This window comes from Eleutherodactylus coqui, chromosome 6, assembly GCF_035609145.1.
Source record: "Eleutherodactylus coqui strain aEleCoq1 chromosome 6, aEleCoq1.hap1, whole genome shotgun sequence".
NCBI lineage: Eukaryota > Metazoa > Chordata > Amphibia > Anura > Eleutherodactylidae > Eleutherodactylus > Eleutherodactylus coqui.
The window spans coordinates 70,480,958-70,505,446 of record NC_089842.1 but is presented as its reverse complement, the minus strand read 5'-3'; the positions used below and the strand labels follow the sequence as shown (position 1 = coordinate 70,505,446).

General features: G+C 48.5%; 2 protein-coding genes across 2 annotated transcripts in view; both read left to right on the top strand.

The window, feature by feature from the left end:
- LOC136632226 (t-SNARE domain-containing protein 1-like) overlaps positions 1-24,489 on the top strand; it is a 249,357-nt gene that overhangs the window by 122,549 nt on the left and 102,319 nt on the right. The window lies entirely within an intron of this gene.
- LOC136631689 (t-SNARE domain-containing protein 1-like) lies at positions 18,466-23,321 on the top strand. The gene is made up of 4 exons (XM_066605980.1): positions 18,466-18,513; positions 18,576-18,663; positions 21,029-21,514; positions 22,353-23,321. The coding sequence occupies exons 1-4, from the start codon at positions 18,466-18,468 to the stop codon at positions 22,844-22,846; spliced, it is 1,116 nt and encodes a 371-aa protein (XP_066462077.1). The 3' UTR covers positions 22,847-23,321.

Genomic DNA, 24,489 nt, shown 5'->3' with positions numbered 1-24,489 from the left:
CTGGGGCATGCAGTGTGGGCCAAAGCCCACCTGTATTGAATCTGACATTAGCTCTGCTGAGCAGGGCACTGCAATGGGATTTGGTTATGTACTGCCGGTGGGTTCCAGGGAGCCACCCATGCTTTGGGTCCACACGGACTTCACATTAGTGAGTTGTACCTGCCTGTGTCTATGTATTAAAAACTCCGGTCTGACTGGGGAATGCAGTGTGGGCCAAAGCCCACCTGCATTTAATCGGACGTTACCTCAGCTGTGCTGGGCACTGCAATGGGATATATTTATGTACCGCCGGTGGGTTCCAGGGAGCCACCCATGCTGTGGGTCCACAGGGACTTCACATTAGGGATTTGTACCTGCCAGTGTCTATGTATTAAAAACCCCGGTCAGACTGGGGCATGCAGTGTGGGCCGAAGCCCACCTGCATTTAATCGGACGTAAACCTCAGCTGTGCTGGGCAATGCAATGGGATATAGTTATGTACAACCGGTGGCTTCCTGGGACCCACCTATGCTGTCAGTCCACACGGAATTGTAACTGCATGTGTCTACTTATAAAGAACCCCAGTCTGACTGGGGCATGCAGTGTGGGCCGAAGCCCACCTGCATTAAACCTGACGTTACCTCAGCTGTGCTGGGCACTGCAATGGGATATATTTATGTACCGCCGGTGGGTTCGAGGGAGCCACCCATGCTGTCGTTCCACACGGACTTCACATTAGGGATTTGTACCTGCCAGTGTCTATGTATTAAAAACCCCGGTCAGACTGGGGCATGCAGTGTGGGCCGAAGCCCACCTGTATTTAATCTGACGTTAGCTCTACTTTTCGGGGCACTGCATTGGGACAAACTACAGGAGCAATGCAGCGCTAATGAGACGTGCACAGCTACGCTAGCATAGGAGTCCGCTGTAGGCCCGCGATTGCTGAGTGTTTGTGCAGAGGCCTATGTCCTTGGTGCAGTGAAAGTCCGCTTCCTGCCTAGGATTGCTGAAGCTGTGGGCCGAGGCCTATGTCGTGGGTGCGGTGCAAGTCTGCCATGTTTGGCCGCTCAGATCAATTTTTGGTTCATGTCTTGGGCTTCCTAGGACCCCCCTATGCTGTTGGTGCAAACTTAGTTCCCATCGCGGTGTTTGACCTGTCTGGCACAAAGGCACTGACTGACTTGGGTAGAGGGCAGAGTTCTGACGGCTTTCCCCTTGCAGTGTGGATTGAGCTATGCGACACCTTGACAGAATGAATACTGTGTGGCACATGGATTCCCCATTGCTATGCCCACGTTTGCAGCTTCTGATGGAGTTGGCACAGGATTGGATTTCTCATTGCTTCTGTACAGCATTGTGGGCTATCGCCCCGCCCCTTTTAAAGAGGGTCGCTGCCTGGCCCTGCCAACCCTCTGCAGTGTGTGCCTGCGGTTCCTCCTCATGGCAGACGCACTTATAAATAGACATGAGGGTGGTGTGGCTGTGAGGCCAGTGTGTGGCATGAGGGCAGCTGAAGGCTGCGCAGGGACACTTTGGTGTGCGCTGTGGACACTGGGTCGTGCGGGGGGGGGGGGGGGGTTGGGCAGCATGTAACCCAAGAGAAGATGCAGGGGTGTGTCCCGCAGGCAGTGCTTGTGCTTTGTTGGAGGTAGTGTGGTGCTTAGCTAAGGTATGCCTTGCTAATGAGGGTTTGTCCGAAGTAAAAATTGGTAGGGGGGGGGGGCTCACTCTTGCCGCTATTGTGGCTGAATAGTGGGACCTGGGAACCTGAAATGCAGCCCAGCATGTCGCCCCTCGCCTGCCCTATCCGTTTCTGTGTCGTTTCCAGCACTTTCTTGGGTTTTGCAGATTTTCACAAATGAAAGCCTTAGCGAGCATCGGCGATATACAAAAATGCTCAGGTCGCCCATTGACTTCAATGGGGTTCGTTACTCGAAACGAACCCTCGAGCATCGCGAAAAGTTCGACTCGAGTAACGAGCACCCGAGCATTTTGGTGCTCGCTCATCTCTAGTCGCAATCTTTCCAACATTGGTCGTTGTTATGATGAAATCTAGTAGCTAATAAGCAGCGTGTGAAGTACCATCTTAAGTTTATATTTAGCTGTGTTTCTAGAATACCCATTCCTTTAGTGGATCCACATGCAGTTTTGTATGCTGTTTCCCATGCTTCTATTGGTATTGTTTCACCCAATTCTTTTTCCCAGTTAAGGGTATGTGGTTTTTTTTGTGTAAGTTGAGGTTGTCAGTTAGTATGTCGTAAAAGTATCTGGTTTCTGATTTCCCCATTTGGGGGGCGTTGTAATATTCCCAAGAATCATCTTTGGAATTTTTGTATTATGTATGGGTTTTTTTTTTAAAAAAAAGGCAGATATTCTTGTGTAGTTAAAGAAGTCATTGTTGGTTAGGTTAAATTCTGAGCTTATAATTTTAAAGGGTTTCATCCCCTTTTCTGTAGTTAGGTTGTCCAATGTTTTTATGCCTTTCTGTATCCAAGGTTCGATATTTTTGTCAGGCATGAATAAATTTAATATTTCTACTGGGAGATCAGGTTTCTTGTAAGAATCATGTGTAGCCGCTTTTTTTGAGATCTCCTTCGAGACCTCCATAGAGATCGTTACCATTGGAGGTGGGTTTTTAAAAATAATTCTTAGGTCGGAGTGGTTTTGTGTCGCTGAAAGCGATGCGCTAGTAGTAATAGATTCCCTTTAGGGGGGTTGATATAAGATTAGAGATGAGCGAGCACCAAAATGCTCGGGTGCTCGTTACTCGGGACGAAATTATCGCGATGCTCGGGGGTTCGTTTCGAATAACGAACCCCATTGAAGTCAATGGGCGACCCGAGCATTTTTGTATTTCGCCGATGCTCGCTAAGGTTTTCATGTGTGAAAATCTGGGCAATTCAAGAAAGTGATGGGAACGACACAGCAACGGATAGGGCAGGCGAGGGGCTACATGTTGGGCTGCATCTCAAGTTCACAGGTCCCACTATTAAGCCACAATAGCGGCAAGAGTGGGCCCCCCCCCAACAACTTTTACTTCTGAAAAGCCCTCATTAGCAATGCATACCTTAGCTAAGCACCACACTACCTCCAACAAAGCACAATCACTGCCTGCATGACACTCCGCTGCCACTTCTCCTGGGTTACATGCTGCCCCCCCCCCCCCCCCGCACGACCCAGTGTCCACAGCGCACACCAAAGTGTCCCTGCGCAGCCTTCAGCTGCCCTCATGCCACACCACCCTCATGTCTATTTATAAGTGCGTCTGCCATGAGGAGGAACCGCAGGCACACACTGCAGAGGGTTGGCACGGCTAGGCAGCGACCCTCTTTAAAAGGGGCGGGGCGATAGCCCACAATGCTGTACAGAAGCAATGAGAAATATAATCCTGTGCCACCGCCATCAGGAGCTGCACACGTGGGCATAGCAATGGGGAACCTATGTGCCACTCACTATTCATTCTGTCAAGGTGTCTGCATGCCCCAGTCAGACAGCGGTTTTTAATTCATAGACACAGGCAGGTACAACTCCCTATTGTGAAGTCCCTGTGGACCCACAGCATGGGTGGGTGCCAGGAAGCCACCGGCGGTACATAAAAATATCCCATTGCATTGCCCAACACAGCTGAGGTAGTAATGTCGTGCTTAATACAGGTGGGCTTCGGCCCACACTGCATGCCCCAGTCAGACTTGGGGTTCTTTAGAAGTGGAAACAGATGCATTTATAATTCCCTGTGACCCACAGCATGGGTGGCTCCCTGGAACGCACCGGCGGTACATAAAAATATCCCATTGCATTTCCCAACACATCTGAGGTAGTAATGTTGTGCTTAATGCAGGTGGGCTTCGGCCCACACTGCATGCTCCAGTCTGACTGGTAATATGTACCTTAACAGTAACCTCGTTGGTGGTAATGTGGTGGTGACTGCGGACCTGGTAGCGCGGTTTTATGTAGTTGGTTTTCGGAATGTGGGCAGGATTAAGTGGGCCGTGGCGGGGGGATGGTGGTGGTGCTCTCTTGTTGTGTCGTTAAAGGTGAAATTCTTTGACTGCCACCAGACGGACCAATGCAAAGGTATTTGCCAAGAATGTTTTCATTGTTGGAGGAGGAGGGGGATGTTTTGGAGGCACTATGTGTCCTCTACACGTGTCCGTGGTTATATGCACCTTAACAGTAACAGCGTTGGTGGGAAATGTCCTCGCCGCCATCATGTCTTTGTGAAGCCTCTGTTTCCACACCCCAGTGACATACCATTAGCAGCGGTATAGGCAGAGCCCAGAATTATTAACATTTCAGTGGTAGCATTAGGGACAGGCCCCACTAACATATCACTAGCAGCAGTATAGGGGGAGCGCAGTCTTAGTTCCATTTCAGTTATAGTAGCACTCAAGACAGGCCCCAGTAACATTCCCATTGCAGCAGTTTAGGGAGATAACAGTCTCTTTCACATTACAGTAGCTGCAGTATAGACAAGGCCCCAGTTACATTTATGTAGCTAAAGTGTAGGCCAACCCCACACACCTTTCTGTACCATGAGTGCAGGCGAAGAACATAGAAATTACTATGATTACACTGTAGGTGAGGGCCCCAAAAAATTGGTGTACCAACAGTACTAATATACCTCAGAAAAAATTGGCCATGCCCAACCAAGATGGCAGGTGAAACACATTAATCGCTATGGTTAATGTGGCTTAAGTGGTAACTAGGCCTGGAGGCAGCCCAGTTTAACGAAAAATTGGTTCAAGTTAAAGTTTCAACGCTTTTAAGAGCATTGAAACGTATAAAAATTTTTAAGAAAAATTACATGAGTGAGCCTTGTGGCCCTAAGAAAAATTGCCCGTTCGGCGTGATTACGTGAGGTTTCAGGAGGAGGAGCAGGAGGAGGAGGAGGAGGAATATTATACACAGATTGATGAAGCAGAAATGTCCCCGTTTTGGATGGTGAGAGAGAACGATGCTTCCATCCGCGGGTGCAGCCTACGTATTGTTTAGGTATCGCTGCTGTCTGCTGGTGGAGAAGAGAAGTCTGGGGAAATCAAGGCTTTGTTCATCTTGATGAGTGTAAGCCTGTCGGCACTGTCGGTTGACAGGCGGGTACGCTTATCTGTGATGATTCCCCCAGCCGCACTAAACACCCTCTCTGACAGGACGCTAGCCGCAGGACAAGCAAGCACCTCCAGGGCATACAGCGCGAGTTCAGGCCACGTGTCCAGCTTTGACACCCAGTAGTTGTAGGTGGCAGAGGCGTCAGGGAGGACGGTCGTGCGATCGGCTACGTACTCCCTCACCATCCTTTTACAGTGCTCCCGCCGACTCAGCCTTGACTGGGGAGCGGTGACACAGTCTTTCTGGGGAGCCATAAAGCTGTCCAGGGCCTTAAAGACTGTTGTATTGCCTGTGCTGTACATGCTGCTCGATCTCCGCACCTCCCCTGCTACCTGGCCCTCGGAAGTGCGCCTTCTGCCACTAGCGCTGTCGGATGGGAATTTTACCATCAGCTTGTCCGCCAGGGTCCTGTGGTATAGCAACACTCTCGAACCCCTTTCCTCTTCGGGAATAAGAGTGGAAAGGTTCTCCTTATACCCTGGGTCGAGCAGTGTGTACACCCAGTAATCCGTAGTGGCCAGAATGCGTGCAACGCGAGGGTCACGAGAAAGGCATCCTAACATGAAGTCAGCCATGTGTGCCAGGGTACCTGTACGCAACACATGGCTGTCTTCACTAGGAAGATCACTTTCAGGATCCTCCTCCTCCTCCTCAGGCCATACACGCTGAAAGGATGACAGGCAAGCAGCATGGGTACCGTCAGCAGTGGGCCAAGCTGTCTCTTCCCCCTCCTCCTCATCCTCCTCATGCTCCTCCTCCTCCTCCTGAACGCGCTGAGATATAGACAGGAGGGTGCTCTGACTATCCAGCGACATACTGTCTTCCCCCGGCTCTGTTTCCGAGCGCAAAGCGTCTGCCTTTATGCTTTGCAGGGAACTTCTCAAGATGCATAGCAGAGGAATGGTGACGCTAATGATTGCAGCATCGCCGCTCACCACCTGGGTAGACTGCTCAAAGTTTCGAAGGACCTGGCAGATGTCTGCCAACCAGGCCCACTCTTCTGAAAATAATTGAGGAGGCTGACTCCCACTGCGCCGCCCATGTTGCAGTTGGTATTCCACTATAGCTCTACGCTGCTCATAGAGCCTGGCCAACATGTGGAGCGTAGAGTTCCACCGTGTGGGCACGTCGCACAGCAGTCGGTGCACTGGCAGAGTAAACCGATGTTGCAGGGTCCGCAGGGTGGCAGCGTCCGTGTGGGACTTGCGGAAATGTGCGCAGAGTCGGCGCACCTTTACGGGCAGGTCTGACAAGCGTGGGTAGCTTTCCAGAAAGCGCTGAACCACCAAATTAAAGACGTGGGCCAGGCATGGCACGTGCGTGAGGCTGCCGAGCTGCAGAGCCGCCACCAGGTTACGGCCGTTGTCACACACGACCATGCCCGGTTGGAGGCTCAGCGGCGCAAGCCAGCGGTCGGTCTGCTCTGTCAGACCCTGCAGCAGTTCGTGGGCCGTGTGCCTCTTCTCTCCTAAGCTGAGTAGTTTCAGCACGGCCTGCTGACGCTTGCCCACCGCTATGCTGCCACGCCGCGCGACACCGACTGCTGTCGACGCGCTGCTGCTGCTGACACATCTTGATTGCGAGACAGAGGTTGCGTTGGAGGAGGAGGGTGCTTTAGTGGAGGAAGCATACACCGCCGCAGATACCACCACCGAGCTGGGGCCCGCAATTCTGGGGGTGGGTAGGACGTGAGCGGTCCCAGGCTCTGACTCTGTCCCAGCCTCCACTAAATTCACCCAATGTGCCGTCAGGGAGATGTAGTGGCCCTGCCCGCCTGTGCTTGTCCACGTGTCCGTTGTTAAGTGGACCTTGGCAGTAACCGCGTTGGTGAGGGCGCGTACAATGTTGCGGGAGACGTGGTCGTGCAGGGCTGGGACGGCACATCGGGAAAAGTAGTGGCGACTGGGAACTGAGTAGCGCGTGGCCGCCGCCGCCATCATACTTTTGAAGGACTCCGTTTCCACAACCCTATACGGCAGCATCTCAAGGCTGATAAATTTGGCTATGTGGACGGTTAACGCTTGAGCGTGCGGGTGCATGGCGGCGTACTTGCGCTTGCGCTCAAACACTTGCGCTAGCGATGGCTGGACGGTGCGGTGCGAGACATTGGTGGATTGGGCCGAGGACAGCGGAGGTGAGGGTGTGGGTGCAGGCCAGGAGACGGTAGTGCCTGTGTCCTCAGAGCGGGGTTGGATCCCAGTGGCAGGTTGGGGCACAGAGGGAGAGGCAGCGGTGCAAACCGGAGGCGGTGAACGGCCTTCGTCCCACCTTGTGGGGTGCTTGGCCATCATATGTCTGCACATGCTGGTGGTGGTGAGGCTGTTGGTGGTGGCTCCCCGGCTGATCTTGGCGCGACAAAGGTTGCACACCACTGTTCGTCGGTCGTCAGGCGTCTCTGTGAAAAACTGCCAGACCTTAGAGCACCTTGGCCTCTGCAGGGTGGCATGGCGCGAGGGTGCGCTTTGGGAAACAGTTGGTGGATTATTCGGTCTGGCCCTAACTCTACCCCTGGCCACCGCACTGCCTCTTGCAACTTGCCCTGCTGCTGCCCTTGCCTCCCCCTCTGAAGACCTGTCCTGAGTAGGCGTTGCAAACCAGGTGGGGTCAGTCACCTCATTGTCCTGCTGCTCTTCCTCAGAATCCTCTGTGCGCTCCTCCCTCGGACTTACTGCCCTTACTACTACCCCACCGATAGACAACTGTGTCTCATCGTCATCGTCCTCCTCACCCACTGAAAGGTCTTGAGACAGTTGCCGGAAGTCCCCAGCCTCATCCCCCAGACCCCTGGAACTTTCCAATGGTTGGGCATCAGTGACGATAAACTCCTCTGGTGGGAGAGGAACCACTGCTGCCCAATCTGAGCAGGGGCCCGAGAACAGTTCCTGGGAGTCTTCCCGCTCCTGAGCATGTGTCATTGTAGTGGAGTGAGGAGGCTGGGAGGAAGGAGGAGCAGCAGACAGAGGATTCGGATTTGCAGCAGTGGACAGCGCAGAACTGTGGGTGGACGATAGGTTGCTCGAAGCACTTTCTGCCATCCACGACAGGACCTGCTCACACTGCTCATTTTCTAATAAAGGTCTCCCGCGTGGACCCATTAATTGTGCGATGAATGTGGGGACGCCAGAAACGTGCCTCTCTCCTAATCGCGCAGCAGTCGGCTGTGATACACCTGGATCAGGAGTTCGGCCTGTGCCCACACCCTCACTTGGCCCTCCGCGTCCTCGGCCGCGTCCACGTCCTCTAGGCCTACCCCTACCCCTCAGCATGCTGTATTACCAGTGATTTGACTACCCAGGCAGGAAATAAATTGGCGCAAGCCTGCTGTTAAACGTAGCTGGCTGCGTATGATTTCTTTACGTTCTCCACCCACCACACACGTACCCAGAACGCTGAGGACTGTCAGAGGCAGGCCAAATAGAATGTTTCCCTTTTTTTTTTTAAAGTGAAGGCCCACTGACTATATTCAATCAGATAAGAAATGTGTTCCACAGAACTGCAGTGTTATATGAAGTGCAGCAGAGCGGTGATTTTTCCCAGGCAGGAAATAAATTGGCGCAAGCCTGCTGTTAAACGTAGCTGACTGCGTATGATTTCTTTACGTTCTCCACCCACCACACACGTACCCAGAACGCTGAGGACTGTCAGAGGCAGGCCAAATAGAATGTTTCCCTTTTTTTTTTAAAGGGAAAGCCCACTGACTATATTCAATCAGATAAGAAATGTGTTCCACAGAACTGCAGTGTTATATGAAGTGCAGCAGAGCGGTGATTTTTCCCAGGCAGGAAATAAATTGGCGCAAGCCTGCTGTTAAACGTAGCTGGCTGCGTATGATTTCTTTACGTTCTCCACCCACCACACACGTACCCAGAATGCTCAGGACTGTCAGAGGCAGGCCAAATAGAATGTTTCCCTTTTTTTTTTAAAGAAAAGGCCCACTGACTATATTCAATCAATAATATATGTCTTCTGGCCCTGCCTACACAATTCTGTCCCTGTAGTATTACTGCAGGGCGCAATGCTCTGCACAGCCGATTTTGAAAAAAAAAAAAATATGCAACACTGCTACCAGCAGCCTGCACAGTACTGCACATGGTTAAATGTGGCCCTAAGAAGGACCGTTGGGGTTCTTGAAGCCTACACTCACTCCTAACACTCTCACTGCCTAACCACCACTTCTGTCCCTGTAGTATTACTGCAGGGCGCAATGCTCTGCACAGTCGATTTTGAAAAAAAAAAAAAAAAGGTGCAACACTCCTAACAGCAGCCTCCACACTACTGCACATGGATAGATGTGGCCCTAAGAAGGACCGTTGGGGTTCTTGAAGCCTACACCCACTCCTAACACTCTCCCTACAGCAGCTCCAACACAAAAGCACTTTCCCTCAGCTATCTCACAAGGCATCTGAGGCGAGCCGCGGGAGGGGCCGACTTTTATACTCCGGTGACATCTGATCTCCCCAGCCACTCACAGCAGGGGGGTGGTATAGGGCTGGAACATCACAGGGGGAAGTTGTAATGCCTTCCCTGTCTTTCAATTGGCCAGAAAAGCGCGCTAACGTCTCAGAGAGGAAACTGAAAGTAACCCGAACATCGCGTGGTACTCGTTACGAGTAACGAGCATCCCGAACACGCTAATATTCGCCCGAGCATCAAGCTCGGACGAGTACGTTCGCTCATCTCTATATAAGATGTTTCCATGCCTACCCAAGCCATTGTATCATTGTTTTTTACCCAACTTCTAGTCTTAATAGTAATAATGTAAACTGTGAGGGTTTTTTCAAAGACAGCGGTAATTACGGGGGCTTGGTTGAGATAGGCACATTGGGCAATAAAATCTGGTATCCCCCCTCTTCTCATCCTTTTTGGGGGCTATTTCTTGCCCTCAGTGGCAGGGATGGGGTGTAAACAGTGGCGCGCTGTGAGTCTCTGTAAGCTTACTAGGGTACGGCGGTCTCACACAGAAGGCGCTCAACAAGCTGCTCCTGGAACTGGAGGAATGCGAGCGCTTCCGGGGCTTCTTGTAAATTACGAATTACAGGTAGCCGGCTGAATAACGCCGGACTCACACGGCCGTAGGAGGAATCCGCTTGTAGAGGCCCTCAGCAGATCGTAGCTGTGAGCCAGCCGTGGCGCTGCATACGGATGCGTAATGTACTGCTCATAACTGCCTACTCACACAGGCGGTCATGCGCAGTACACCCTTTTTTTGCTTGTATTTCCTGTGTCGTCGCTTAGCCCGTACACAATATAGATGCATATGGGCTGCGGGTATATCCGGAATCATGGAGCACAAAAGGCTCTATGCTGCGGATAGCCGCAGTAAAATAAAATCTGCTGCGTTCTGTTTTCTGCAAGTGGATTACGTAATTCCAACCTACTAATGAGAGTGGAATTGTGTAATCCAATGCGATTGATCTGCGTATTACCACGGATCAAACGCATGCGGGATCCGTAATTCCTATCCGGTCATGTGAGACCGGCCTAAGGTAGATCGCTTCCTTTTTTTATCATGTGACCGGGGACCGCTCACCGTTGGTCGGCGGGAGCAAGGGGGTTTTAAGTTTCCTGGGCTCCCCGCCTCCTGCGCATGTGTTCGGCATTTTGCCGGCAGTGGCATGCACAGAATTTCGAGAAGCTCCACAGAGGGGGAACACGTCGGGGTTCAAATACAGAGGCCTTTGGTAAAAAGTTTCATCTCCTCTCACCGATCGCATCGGTGAGGGGAGATGGAACTTCAACTTTTTTTTAATTTTACGTGATCACAGTGAACACGTGACCAGGAACCGCTAAACGCGGCCCCCTGTGAAATCTCCAGGCCCTTGGCTAAGTTTTATAGCCAAGAGCAGGGAGATTGTAAATTACCCTGGCAATCCACACATTTGGCGCATGCGTCTGCCCCTTTTGCGATGGGCGCGTGCGCAGAAGCTGGGAGAGGGTCCGCGAATAAATCCGGGGGCCTTAGGTATGTAATTTCATCCTCCCTCACGGATATGATCTGTGAGGGGAGATGAAACGTAAGCTTTGTAAACTATTTTTTTTACTTTTTCAAACTTTTTTTTTTTCCTTTTTTAACACCTTTTTTTTGCTTTAAATGATCATTGTTTAAATGATCACGTCCCTGGTGACAACTCTCTGCACCTGGCTACACATGGTAGCCAGGAGCAGAGGGTTTTCAAATTTCCCGGGTCCTAAGCCCCTCTGTGCACGCGCCCGATGATTGACGTCAAGCTCGCATGCGCCAAAGGGTACTTCTGCTCCCAGAAGACCAGGACATCGTGGAGGAACCGGAATTAGTATTTTCACCTCCCCTCATGGATCGGATCCATGAGGGGAGGTAAAAGTAAATTTTCTTCAACTTCTTTCAACTTTTTTGTGATCAGATACCGGCGATCACGGGCCCGGGGTCCGCTCACTGTGGTCCCCAGGAACATCTCCTGGTTCCCGGCTACCTTCAGGAGCTGGGAGCCAGGAGATTTTAAATTTGCCGTGGGCCTGGCCTTCTGCACATGCGTGTGATGTCATTCGTCTAGTGCGCATCTGCAGAAGAGCGGCGACTGGTCCCGGACGACCTCTTCGCTGCGGGACACCTCGGAGAAGGCGGGTGATTAATTTCAGCTGCCCCGCTGGATCCGATTCATCAGGGGAGCTGAATCTTTAACTTTTTGTTACTTTTTTTACTTTATTGCGATCGGCGCTATCCAGTAGATAGCGCCAATTGCATTGCCTGGGGGGAACTGCCCGCAGCTCAGGATGACAGCTCCATGCTGTCGTCTACCTGCGGACTCCGACAACATGGAGCTGTCACGTCCTCAGCTAAGAGGGCTTTAATCCAAAGAGGATGCATGTTTTTTGTCTAGGATTAAAGCCGATTTAGCTAAGACGTAAAAAGGCAATGGGGCTGTCACTAAGGGGTTAAAAGGTATATTTCCTTTGCAAATTTAACTACGTATCAATCTATACAGAGAATAAGTGAAGGAGGATCTGTTGCTTGTTGGGTGTGAATGTAAAAAAAAAAAATCATGACTCATTCTGACCGAAAGTGTAAGGAACGGCTTTAAGTTTCTTCCAGTCTCGTGAAGCAGAGAAGCAGGTAAGTTCAATGTTACATTAGGTGTTTTCTCTTGGGAAGGGGGCTTGTAAATATATATGAAGTTCTAACTGCAATCTCACAGGTTCTGAACCCAGGCATTTATATATGGAAATGTATTGTTCTTTGATGTCAGAACTGGAGCTGCATTTTTAGTTCCACCTTCAGGATAATGAATGTGAGATAGTAAATGTCACTGCTTCAGCGTTCCCACTGCCGGACTCTACAGTCAGGGAATAGACGAGCTCTCTTGATGCCCAAAGCAGGGCATTTAGGATATACCCCTAGGCCTTGGAATTCTAACACGATAGTCAGATAATAGGTGCATGGACAATCGCTCATCAGCTCTGAGTCACCAGGTAAGGCCAGTTTCACATCTCTGTCGGAGATTCCGTCTTCCTTCTTAGCTTGGGGAGCAGAAAAAGGGAATCCCCTGGCTAAACGGATCTTTGCTATGATGGAACCGAACAACACTGAGCAGACCCTATTGACTAGGATAGACCAGAAGCAATGGGATGAAACTGAAGGAGAGGAGACACAGATTAGATATTAGAAAAACAATGTTGACAGTGAAGGTGATCAATGAGGGTTGGACCCGATGACCCTAGAGGTCTCTTCTAAATCCACCATTCTACGAATCTATGACAATAACATGATCCCTTCGGTTTCCACTCAGCTGCCCAGCATTTTACTGGAAGAAAAAGCACTGCATGCAGTGCTATTTGTTGATAAAAACCAACAAAGACCATTGTAAAGCAGCTCAAAGGACACAGAAAGTTATCTTAATGTCTTAAGATACAGGTTAAACTTTGCTACATCTGTATCGGTGACCAATTCTCAGGATAGGCCATGAATAGTGTTGCTCACCTTGATCAGCCAGGCAATAAAAGCGCCCCAACTTTAGCAAAATTAGTAAATCCAAACCAATTTTTAGCAAAAATCCCATAATGTCTGCTGCAGAGGTCAGTGTTCAGCCAATCATCAGCTAGGGTGCCTTGCTGATGTCACTGTGTCCTCCATCTTACATATGAGCAGCAGTTTCATCGGACGCCTGTATCACATGACCTAACCATATCAGTAAAATACAAAAAATAAACCAGCGCTCCAGTGTTTGGAAGATAACAGGCAGAGAGTATAACTATTTGTATTAGGATCTAGTTATACAGTATATGTTACTTACTTCGCAGGGGTGCTTGTTGAAAAGCACCCCTGGGTCCAGGAAGGCAGGCAGAATTCAGACGATGTGAAAGGAAATCTTTATTTGTGACGCGTTTCGGCCGTAGTGTTGGCCTTTCTCAAGCACCCCTGCGAAGTAAGTTACATATACTGTATAACTAGATCCTAATACAAATAGTTATACTCTCTGCCTGTTATCTTCCAAACACTGGAGCGCTGGTTTATTTTTTGTATTTTACTGGTTTGCTTTCTATCCCGTTGTGTGCCTTTTCACCTTCGGGATCAACCATGACGCTCTCTTCGAGATGTCCTCAATGACCGGTGCAAGGAAGTTCCATTCATACTGTGGATTGATGCGCAATTCTGGATTTTGACGTACCGGAGCCCATCTAACGCGCCCGGCGTCACGGGGTGAGTCACCTCTCCACAGCATTCTGTACCTTTTATTTTATATCTCACTCTCTATCCATTTTGTGGAGCGCTACCCATTACATTTTTTCCATGACCTAACCATATGTAACACAGGCGCAGTGTAACCAACAGCCATTTTACAGTTGAGCACAGGACAGAGAATTTGCATCACGTTTATATGCCTATATAACATGTGGTGTGTTGTTAGGGACAGATATTCTACAGAGATAGGACATATTGCTGCTGGTGTGAAAGCTTGTATACTGGGGTTATATTGGAGGGACCAGAGAAAGAAGCCAGATCATTTTTATATGCCTATATATTATGTAGTCTGTTGTTAGGGACAGATATTCTACAGAGGATATATTGATACTGATGTGAAAGCCTGTATACCAGGGGTATATTAGAGGGGCCAGAGAAATTAGCTGCATCATGTTTATAAGCCTATGCGCGTCAATAAAATTGTACAACAGCACACATTTCAGCAGGTAAATAAATACCGAGCGGAATAAACACAATGAATGGATGCATAGCCTCCCCGCATTGGATCCTAAATCCAGCTGTAACCTCAATCCCTCAACGCATAAAGGACGCAGCATCCACGGCAAATGTATAGATCCTAAAAGCACACTTTATTCCATGCGGTCCAAATGATGGCAGACAGCGACGTTTCGATCCCTAAGGATCTTTGTCAAGCTCATCACATACACTAAAAACACATGCTTATATACACCCCTATTTACATACTAATTACATACCAATAAAATCCATGATGATCAGCTGTGCATGTTATCATCAACCTGCGCCGGAGATTGCGTATCACACCGGTGCTGTATCAGAAACTACACATATGGCCCGTCATCAGGGCGCGCAGGATGATCCAGTCACGGCCGGCCTCTGGCCGTGCCCGAATTGACCGCGCATGCGCGGGATTTGCAAACTCTCGCGATACTACGTCGGAGTGACAGTTCACCATACAAGCTCTGAACAGTGACGACGCATGCGTAAAGCAGCCGTGTGTCAGTTACTAGGGTAACAATAGCTTCCTTATATCTCCCACACTCCAGAGATAATACAATTTATCTCAGATCAGCGGTACTATAATAACGCTAGCAACCGCAGGCTCAGCAGCGAAATATAATGACTGGTGCCCTGGGGGCCATAACCAAAAGTATAGTAGTCTATCGAGAATTATCTAAAAGGGATTGTTTAATTTCTAGCCCCTCGACCACTAGATAAATCTGGCCCCACAACAGTTGTATATACCAGCACCAATTACCTCCCATATAACACCAGTATATAAAGGAATTCAGGATAAGGATTTCTCACTAGACTCAATCTTTATTAAATAGTATTCAAATGGGTTTATCCTATATATAGCAAAAACATAATTATATCACAACATTGGAGAAGGCTCTTTTCAGTACTATGCTTATACATCATGTCACTGCACCGGCCTTTCAAACTGTACCCCAATCTGTCCAAAGGTTTGCTCAAATTTAGTGCAGCATATCTGTGGTACGCAACTCTCCGGAACAGGCCCGACGATGGGCGCAGCTAACAAAAAATAATAAGTAAAAAATGTTAAAAACAACATCAGTGTACGGTATATATTCAGTCAACAGTTGGCCAAAACAGGGTTCAAAATTACAACAATACATAATCATAAGCATATCATGGTGCTATAATCAATATTCAGACCGTTAGGTGACTACGTGTCTAAATTGAAGATCCATCTCATTCTTTCTGCTTTAGAATTTTTTCTCGATCGCCTCCCGTAATGCTCACAGGGACATCATCAATTACTCTAAATTTAGGCTGGCTGACAGCATGACCCGCAGCCGCAAAATGTTTAGGGATGGGCAAGTCGATTTTCCGGTTTCTGATTGTGCTTTTATGGTTTAAGATACGTGTGCAGATCTCTGTTGTTGTCTCCCCTATGTATGTCAAGCCACAAGGGCATATCACCATATATATTACATTGGTGGATCGGCACGTGTATCTCCTCCTAATTTGATACTTGCTGCCAGTACGTGGATGGTTAAACGAATCACCACTCAAGAGGTTGTTGCAGCACGAGTATCCGAGAAAGGGAAAATTACCTCTCTTAGATTGTCCCAACACTGTTGGATTTTGTCTGGGAATCACACCCTGACTGTGTACCAATCTGTCCATGTATTGGACCACTGTGACGACAATATGCAGTCTCTGACCGCCTCTAGGCCTCGGTCATGTGTAATACTGGTGTATAAAGACACCACATTCATGTTAGGAGGAGGCTTACTGCTTACGGTGGTGGTGCCCGACGCGGGCGTGTCGGTCCTCCCGCTGCTGTCGGTGGCCGCAGCATTGCTACTCGGGGTTCCCCTGTGGCTGTGGGTGTCCGATCTGGTTGGCGGTGTGGATCCCACTGCACTCCGAGGCTGGCTCCTGGAGGCCGGGCTTGGAGTTCTCCTGTTAGGAGGCGTGGCCGGAGGGAGGCCGGATTTAGTACATCACTTGCCGGCGCGTCATCAGGCTCTGCCCTGCCTTAGACGGGGACTCCAGTATTTAGCTCGCTTGACACTGTTGTCCAGTGCTAATGTTTTCCTAATGGTGCTTCCAGCTAACACCCACTCTAGTAGTTCTGTCTTAGTGTCTGACTTGGCTTCCCTTGACTCTGATCTTGTCTTCTCCTCGGCTTTCTTTCACTGTTGTCAGCTATTTGACCCTGCTATTCTTGACTCTGAGATTATTGTGCTGTTCTGTTGTTTGGTTAGTTGGTCTTCTCTGTCCCTTCTCCACAGGGTTCCCCTTAGTGCAGGGTAGTGACCGCCGCTCAGTTGTCGCCCTGGGGTTTAGCCCAGAGGGACAAGTAGGCAGGGACAGGGGAGAGGGCTGGTGTAGGGACTTCCTGCCCTTGGTTCCTAACCAGTCCTGACAGTCCAAAGTAACCAAGATCGTGGTGTCCAATACTTCCATCCTACTCAATTTGACGAAAAAATCTCCCATATCTTTTATGTAGGATGCCGCTCCCGTTGCATGTTCTCTTAATATACAATCCAAAAATCTAGAGGAATTGTTAAATAAAGGACCTCTACTGGAGACAGTGCATCTCCCAGGTGGATTGTCTAAATGTTTATGGATGTTTGGGAGAACATATAAACAGGGCGTAATGGAATATTTGACAAATAGAAATTCGGCTAGTTTGTGATCAATTGTCCCTGTAGATTCTACCTCCTCAATTATCAGCAATAGCTGTGCCTGATACTTGGATGTAGGGTCCCTTGTGAGGCGTTCATAGACCTGGCCATCGCCTAACTGTCTCAAAATCTCAGCCACGTATGCGAAGGTGTCCATGACAACCACTGCTCTGCCTTTATCAGTCGGTTTTATAGTAACACTCGTGTCCTGACCTGAAGAGCGCAAAGCTCCATATTCTTCTCTGGACAGATTAGAGTGCTGGCCAAACGCATATGCCTTGTTCCGAAGTCTCTGGAGCTCCCCTTTAAACAATTTACTATACGCCTCTACAGTGGGATCAATCACCGGGGGAGAAAACCGACTCTTGTTGCGCAGTCCAACTCCCCTCGAGGTAAAAGCTATTGTTACCCTAGTAACTGATAATGCAGCTGCTTTACGCACGCGCGTCACTGATCAGAGCTTGTATGGTGAACTGTCACTCCCACATAGTCCCACGAGAGTTTGTAAATCCCGCGCATGCGCGGTCGGTTCGGGCACAGCCAGAGGCCAGCCGTGACGGGATCATTCCGTGCACGCTGATGACGGGCCATATGCGCAGCTTCTGATACAGCAGCGGTGTGATACACCATCTCCGGCGCAGGTTGATGATGACATGCATAGCTGATCATTATGGATTTTATTGTATGTAATTGGTATGTAAACGGGGGTGTATATAAGCATGTGTTTTTAGTGTATGTGATGAGCTTGACGAGGATCCTTAAGGATCGAAACGTCGCTGTCTGCCATCATTTGGACCGCATGGAATAAAGTATTCTCTTAGGATCTATACATTTGTCGTGGATGCTGCGTCCTTTATGCGTTGAGGGATTGACGTTTCTAAGCCTATATAACACGTGTTCTGTTGTTAGGGACAGATATGCTACAGAAGATATATTGCTGATCAGTGTGAAAGCTTGTAGACCAGCAGGAAACTTAAATGAGGGTCTATTGGAGGGGGCAGAGAAATAAGCTGCATCATGTTTATATGCCTATATAAAACATGGTCTGTTATTGAAAGGGTCAGATATGCTACAGAGGATATATTACTGATGTGATATCTTGTAGACCGGCAGAGAACTTAAACAGGATTCTATTGGAGGGAGCAGAGAAATAAGCTGCATCATGTTTATCTATACATACAAAATAAAATGTTGACTCACTGACTGATTCATCAACAAGGAGCCGAAACTACTGAAGTTAGAAACATAACATTTGGACGGCAGCTTCTTTGTATAAGGGTGAATGCAGACGGGTGGAAATTCCACAGTGAGATTTCCCAAAGAATTTACACCCGTGCACGCTGCCATAGGATTGTATGTGTGCACACACTCCTATGCAGACAGCGCGGTTTGACCGCATGAAACCTCACGCGGTAAACAAATCGTGGCATGTCCTATCTTTGTGCGAGCCTCGCAGAGGCCATACAAAAACGTCACTGGTAACGCGCCGGCTCTGGTCTGCATGAATCCCATAACAAGGAAGTGATGTTGTATGAGCAGATGAAGATGAAGTCTTATTTTCTGGAAAACACGGTATAACTGATCCTATTGTTATTGCATATCATATATTTTTATAACTGTATTTTGTTTCCCAGCTTCCAGCTCTTGATACCATACATGACCAGACGAGAAGACTATTGAAAATTATAGATTATTTCTTATCAAAGCCCTTCACTGACAAAGGTAACAAATATGAGATACCATGGAGGCTCTAACACATCTGAACCTACATTAATGACATGGCTTGTATAATTATACTGTTCTTTGGAAATGCAGTACTATCCTCAGCTGGGCGGGATGGAAGGAAAAAAAAATGTGTTGAAAGCTGAAATTCCGATCTGTTCCCCAATGTGGGTTCTAAGGAAAAGCAAGAGTTGCTATTTTGCTGAGAATCCATAGCAAATCTACAGCAATTCTACAAGATAAGGGCGCATTCACATGGGCGTATTGCAAAATATGCTCGCTCCTGGGCAACTGTTTTGCGCAGTGAACAAGGGTACTTATGTTTCGTGCCTGCGCACAATGCTGTGTGTATTTCCGCAGGCACTGTTAGTTCACATGGGCGGGAGAATCACTCCGCTCTGATTTAAATGGCTATTAAGCCAAGCGAGGTGCCAGTGTGCATGGGTTTGCACGGCATATTGCGCATACCCATGCGTATATATGTGCTCACCTCCTATAGACCTCTATGGGGCTCCTAAGCAGGTCCTATATTTTGTGCACCCACGAAAACCGCACACGGAAAAGAAACATGAGAATGAGCCCATTGAAATCAATGGGTTCTATTCTCCACACATTGCGTAAAAACACACTAAAATACGGTCGTGTAAGGAAGCCCTAATATGCATGTTGCTTTATGCACAGCTTCTAAAGCACAGTTTCTTCCCTCGTTAGATCAAGCGGTTTGCAGATAATTGTGCTGTGTAAATACGAACAGTGATGAATCGCGGTTTGGATCTTTCATGCATCTGCCTGTAAAAAGGCAATCATTCAATCGTTTTTTAACGACCGCCTATTTACTGTGCATGAAGGCGGACAGCTGGAAAGATCTGCCCCTCCATTCACTGAGCAATAATCGCTCCTGTGTGAAAGTACGGGACTGGTGGTGAAAGTACAGATGTAACAAAGTCAGCATTAATTGGCAAGGCATTTGTGCCTATGCTATTTGTGCAGTGTGGCAGTCATTGCAAAGCAATGGATATGCAAATAGCGTAACATTAAACTGATGCAGCGTGCCAAACGTTCGTTTGGTGCTTGTTATGTTGGTACATTAGTGGGTCAGTCTTTCACCACAGGGTGAAACAAGTGTACGAGAGCAGTGAGAAGTAGCTGTGACGCATCAGTTCAGGAGGGTCACTGGTTTCGGAGCTGCTGTCAAGTGTACGCTCTTGCTTTATGCACCTTCCCCTTAGATGTTGGTTGGGTATAGTAATCCAGTCATAGATCCTGAAGTACCTGTGGAAGTGGATCAGGTTGACTATCATGACCAGGAAGCGCGTCTGTAAAAGCCACGAGCCAATCAGAGCCATGACGCGGGTATAACGGATATGACCTCTGTGACCTAACCCAACCTCTCCCTTTTCCCAATCAAAATGCTACAACTTCTAGCTTGGATAAATTTTGTCCACAGCGGGCGTTTATTAAAATTATATTAACAATTTGGTAAAACATCAAAATAAAATAACCCACTGAAAGGGGGAACTCCCTGGAGCCTCCAACCCCCTCTGCCGCCTCACCAACAGGGAAAGGATTTCCGTCCTGCCTCCCGCCGCTCTCCCTCTATCCGACTCGGGGACCAAAATCCTTCCCACTAAAACCCTCCCATCGCAAGACAGCCGACTCGGGAGGCAACACACACGGTTGCCCCCAGTCACCCTCCTCCTGACTCAGAGACCCGCTAGCCATTCCTAGGCTAGCCCACACTTCTCCGCAGGGACTCCGGCCTGACAGAGCCGGGAGGCGACAGGCTGACCACACACTATACCAAAAAAGGGGGGGGGGTAGCCATCAGACCCCCCGTTTCCCCCCCCCCGCCCCGCATATCAGCTGGCTCTAAGAACTCCCCCCCCTCCAAATGCCGCTATGACAATGCTGCGATAACTTCTACAACCCTTTCCACCAACTAAACCTAACCCCTGGCTACTAAAGTAAGGGCAGGTGGGTGGGACGTCCTCATGGCCTCCGTCTTCTCCTCTCCTCGTTCTTCTTTCTCCGTTGCCGCCTAAGGATGCTCCGCCTACCGCTGTTCCCGCACTTTCCCTCAAACCTCCCCCTTCTATTCCTCCCTATTCTACTCCCCCCCCCCCTCTCCTTCTCTTCTATTAACCCTAGCCTCCCCGTTAACCCCGTCATGGGCTGCCTACATCTATATCCCCCGGGGGGCTACTATTCTGGCACCTCTGGAACTCTTACCAGAACTACAGGCATCGTGTCTGCAACATTAGGAGCCGAGAGAAGCCATTGACCTAGCTCCAGTTTTGCTGAAAATCATTTAATTGGAGAGTTCAAGCTATAACTCGTTACACGGCACTTTTGTTTTATCTTTTAGAAGAGAGACCCAGCTCTACCCCAGCCTTCAACAACAGAGGAGAACAGGACGAAAGTATGTTTCAAATTGGGAAGAGTGGATCAACAATCATACAAACACTCAAGAAAAAAAAAAGGGAAAGGTTTACTGATCCTGAGCTCCATAAACTTGTAGACACAACCCAAGAGCATTTTCGGCAACTATTTGGAACTAAAGCACTTAATGCCGCTGGCAAAGATGCCGTCTGGGATAGGGTACAAAAGGAGGTTAACAAAGTAGGTGGCAGGCGACGCACAAGAGAGGAATGCAAGAAGAGATGGGCGGACTACAAGAGGAAAGTTAAGCAAATTATCGATCAGCAGAAAACGCAGTCCTCCACGGGTGGTCCGATGCCGCCTCTCAAAGACATTTTATCTCCAAGGCAGATAATGGTGGCTAGGTTCTATAAAATGGATGCAAGTCAGAGCCAAAAAATTAAAATCCTTCACAAATCTTCAGCAAATACAGGTAAATATTTATTATTATGTGTAATACTATAAATCTATCCCTAATGATTGTCATGCTAAAGAACCAACTATGGTAGATCATGCATGAGATAACATAAAATTGTTACCAGTGGAAACCAACCAGATTCTTAATGCCGATTACAAAATAAAGGCAAAGAGTGGAAAATGTCATTGACTTCTGATCAACAAATTATTTATATGTAACTCCCATAGAAATTAATGGAGAGAGACGCACACAACACAGCCCATAGCCACATCACCTGGCAGTGCAGGGGTCAGGGACTGAAAAGTATTCATCTAATACATCAGTCACAACTTTTATTTCCCTACATTATCTTTTTAAACCTATCATCACAACGTATATAGTTTAAAATATTTGCAAAATATATTTTGATATATATTTGTCAATCAACAATTTCAATTTCAACTTAGTTGTGTAGATTGAGAAAGAAAGAGCAGAGTCATTTCATTATCATAAAATCTAGGAGATAGCTTTATTGGCAGGATAGCAACACTATATAGCCCCCTACAAATAAGGTTCTGTATGCAGCTACTCTGCCACTTATAAACTGCATTTGGTATTGCAGATCACTTTTACTCTAATGAATATTGTTAGCTGCAATATCAAACACTGCTCATTGCTGTTTCTTACAATATAGACCCAAATAGTTACACAAAATAGCAGAATAGTCTTATATTAAATTGTGGAATTATTGATGATTGTTCTTTATTATATAGACAATTTTTTTTTTTTGAGAGACAATGCTCTTTTAGCCAATTTACATCAAAACTGTGCATGGTGGTAATAAATATTACTTCTCTCTATTTGTATTTTCAAGGAGTATGTGCTTCCTCTAATAAAAATATCTTGACCTCCTCCCATATTATTGACCCAGAAGAGGAATTTATTCCTAGTCAAAACAAACCATTTGAATCATCGACTTGCTTGCCAAGTACCAGCTACCAGTCTAATGAGGAGCCTCAGGCTGCAAGTGATCGTCACAACCCCATGGCAGTAGGCCGGTATACACTACCGAATACCACTACTGAGTCCCAACTACAACCAGAGACTCAAATGGATCAGTTAGTAGCACAGCAGAAGAATATCATTGAGGTGCTACAAAGCATGCAGAAGAATCTTACTGAAAGTCAGAACAAAACACACGATCTTGTGAAGCGCAGCTTTCTAGAGTTGCAGAAAACACTTTTTTCCCAACAGAAGGCATCAAGTGATCACAGCACAATGGTGGAGCTCAAACTGAATCGCCTCTGTACTAAACTGGATGAGATCAGCGCCTTCCGAGATAAACCTTCAAGATATTCTTTCCAGTGAAGAGTCAGAGTTGAGTGCACCACATATAACATCTACTCCTACTATCGCAACACTTACACCCGCAGAATCACATACTCCAGGTAGGAAGAGGGCTCAGGGCCAGAACCCTTCTCCAACTGCTTTAAACAGATCTAATTACCGCAAAAGAAATCATCCCAGAATCTACACACATTTAGATGTGATATCGGGCCGAGAAACACGGCCTGATATCGCACTTGGAACCCTGCGTTTTACCCGTGGATGTGAGGCGCTTTTGAAGTAAAACCACCTCACATCCTATCTGTTAAATTCTAATTCTCTTGCACAAGTTTCACGCACATTTGAGGATCGGAAGTGTTTCCCATTGGTTTCAATGGGAGACCTTGCATGCAAGAGCCATGCAATGCATTAAAAGTCCCACTGAAACCAATGAGCAATGCGTTCTGAGTAGAGATGAGCGAACGTACTCGGTAAGGCCGATTTCGCAATCGAGCACCGCGATTTTCGAGTACTTCACCACTCGGGTGAAAAGATTCGGGGGGCGCCGTGGGTGAGCAGGGGGTTGCAGAGGGGAGTGGGGGGGAGAGGGAGAGAGAGAGGGCTCCCCCCTGTTCCCCGCTGCTACCCCCCTCTCCGTCACGCCTCCCCCCGCCCCCCGGCGACCCCCGAATCTTTTCACCCGAGTAGTGAAGTACTCGAAAATCGCTGTGCTCGATTGCGAAATCGGCCTTACCGAGTACGTTCGCTCATCTCTAGTTCTGAGGAATGCGATAAGACTGCATGTCCACGGGTGTGAATCCACCGGCAATAGATTGCCGCTGAATCACGCTGTGTGAAGCTTTCCATAGTGTTCCTATAGAATGCCCAGCCGAGGTATCCACGAGCGGTGAATCATAGCAATTCTCCGCTCGCGGGATCTAAATTGCGGCATGTTGCCATTCTCAACGGTGAGCCTATCTATTCGATAGGCTCACCGCAAAGACCTGACAGGTCCTACCCTTGTCCCCCGCGGTGGAATATCGCTGGCGATATTTGGCAACGGCCATGGCTAGGGGGCCTTAGAAAGAGCATACACCTCTTGTATATGACTGCATTCAAAAGAGTGGGGTTCATATTCAACGAAATTTGTGCATCTCGCAATGCACCGATCTTGCATGACTTTCTCTGTGAAAGTGGCGGACATAACTCTAGCACCCTCTATAAGCCTAGATAACGGCGGGGTTCTATGGTGATCTAAGTTTGGTCCAGTAAAACAGCAGCGTGTCCTGGGTGTTACTGTAATGCAGACACTAAACTGCAGTAGTAAGGCCAGCTGCACACGGCCGTGATGGGCTCCGCTGCGGAATTCGGCAGCGGAGCCTGTCACGGCGCCCCCCAGAGACCCCAATACTTACCTGCGGATCCGGCGTCCCAGGTCCCGCATGACGCTTCGGCACGCATGCGCAATAGAGCGCGTGACGCGCCGGCTGCGTCATATGACACGCCCACAGCGTCACATGACGTGCCGGTCGCGTCATATGACGCGGCTGGAGGTAGGTGGAGAGGCGGTTTCACGCTATCTTCCGCTGTGCTACAGAGGAAGATAGCATGAACGGACGGCTTCCATTGACTGCTATGGAATCCGTCCGCGCGTACACCCACGGCAAATAGAGCTCTATTTGCTG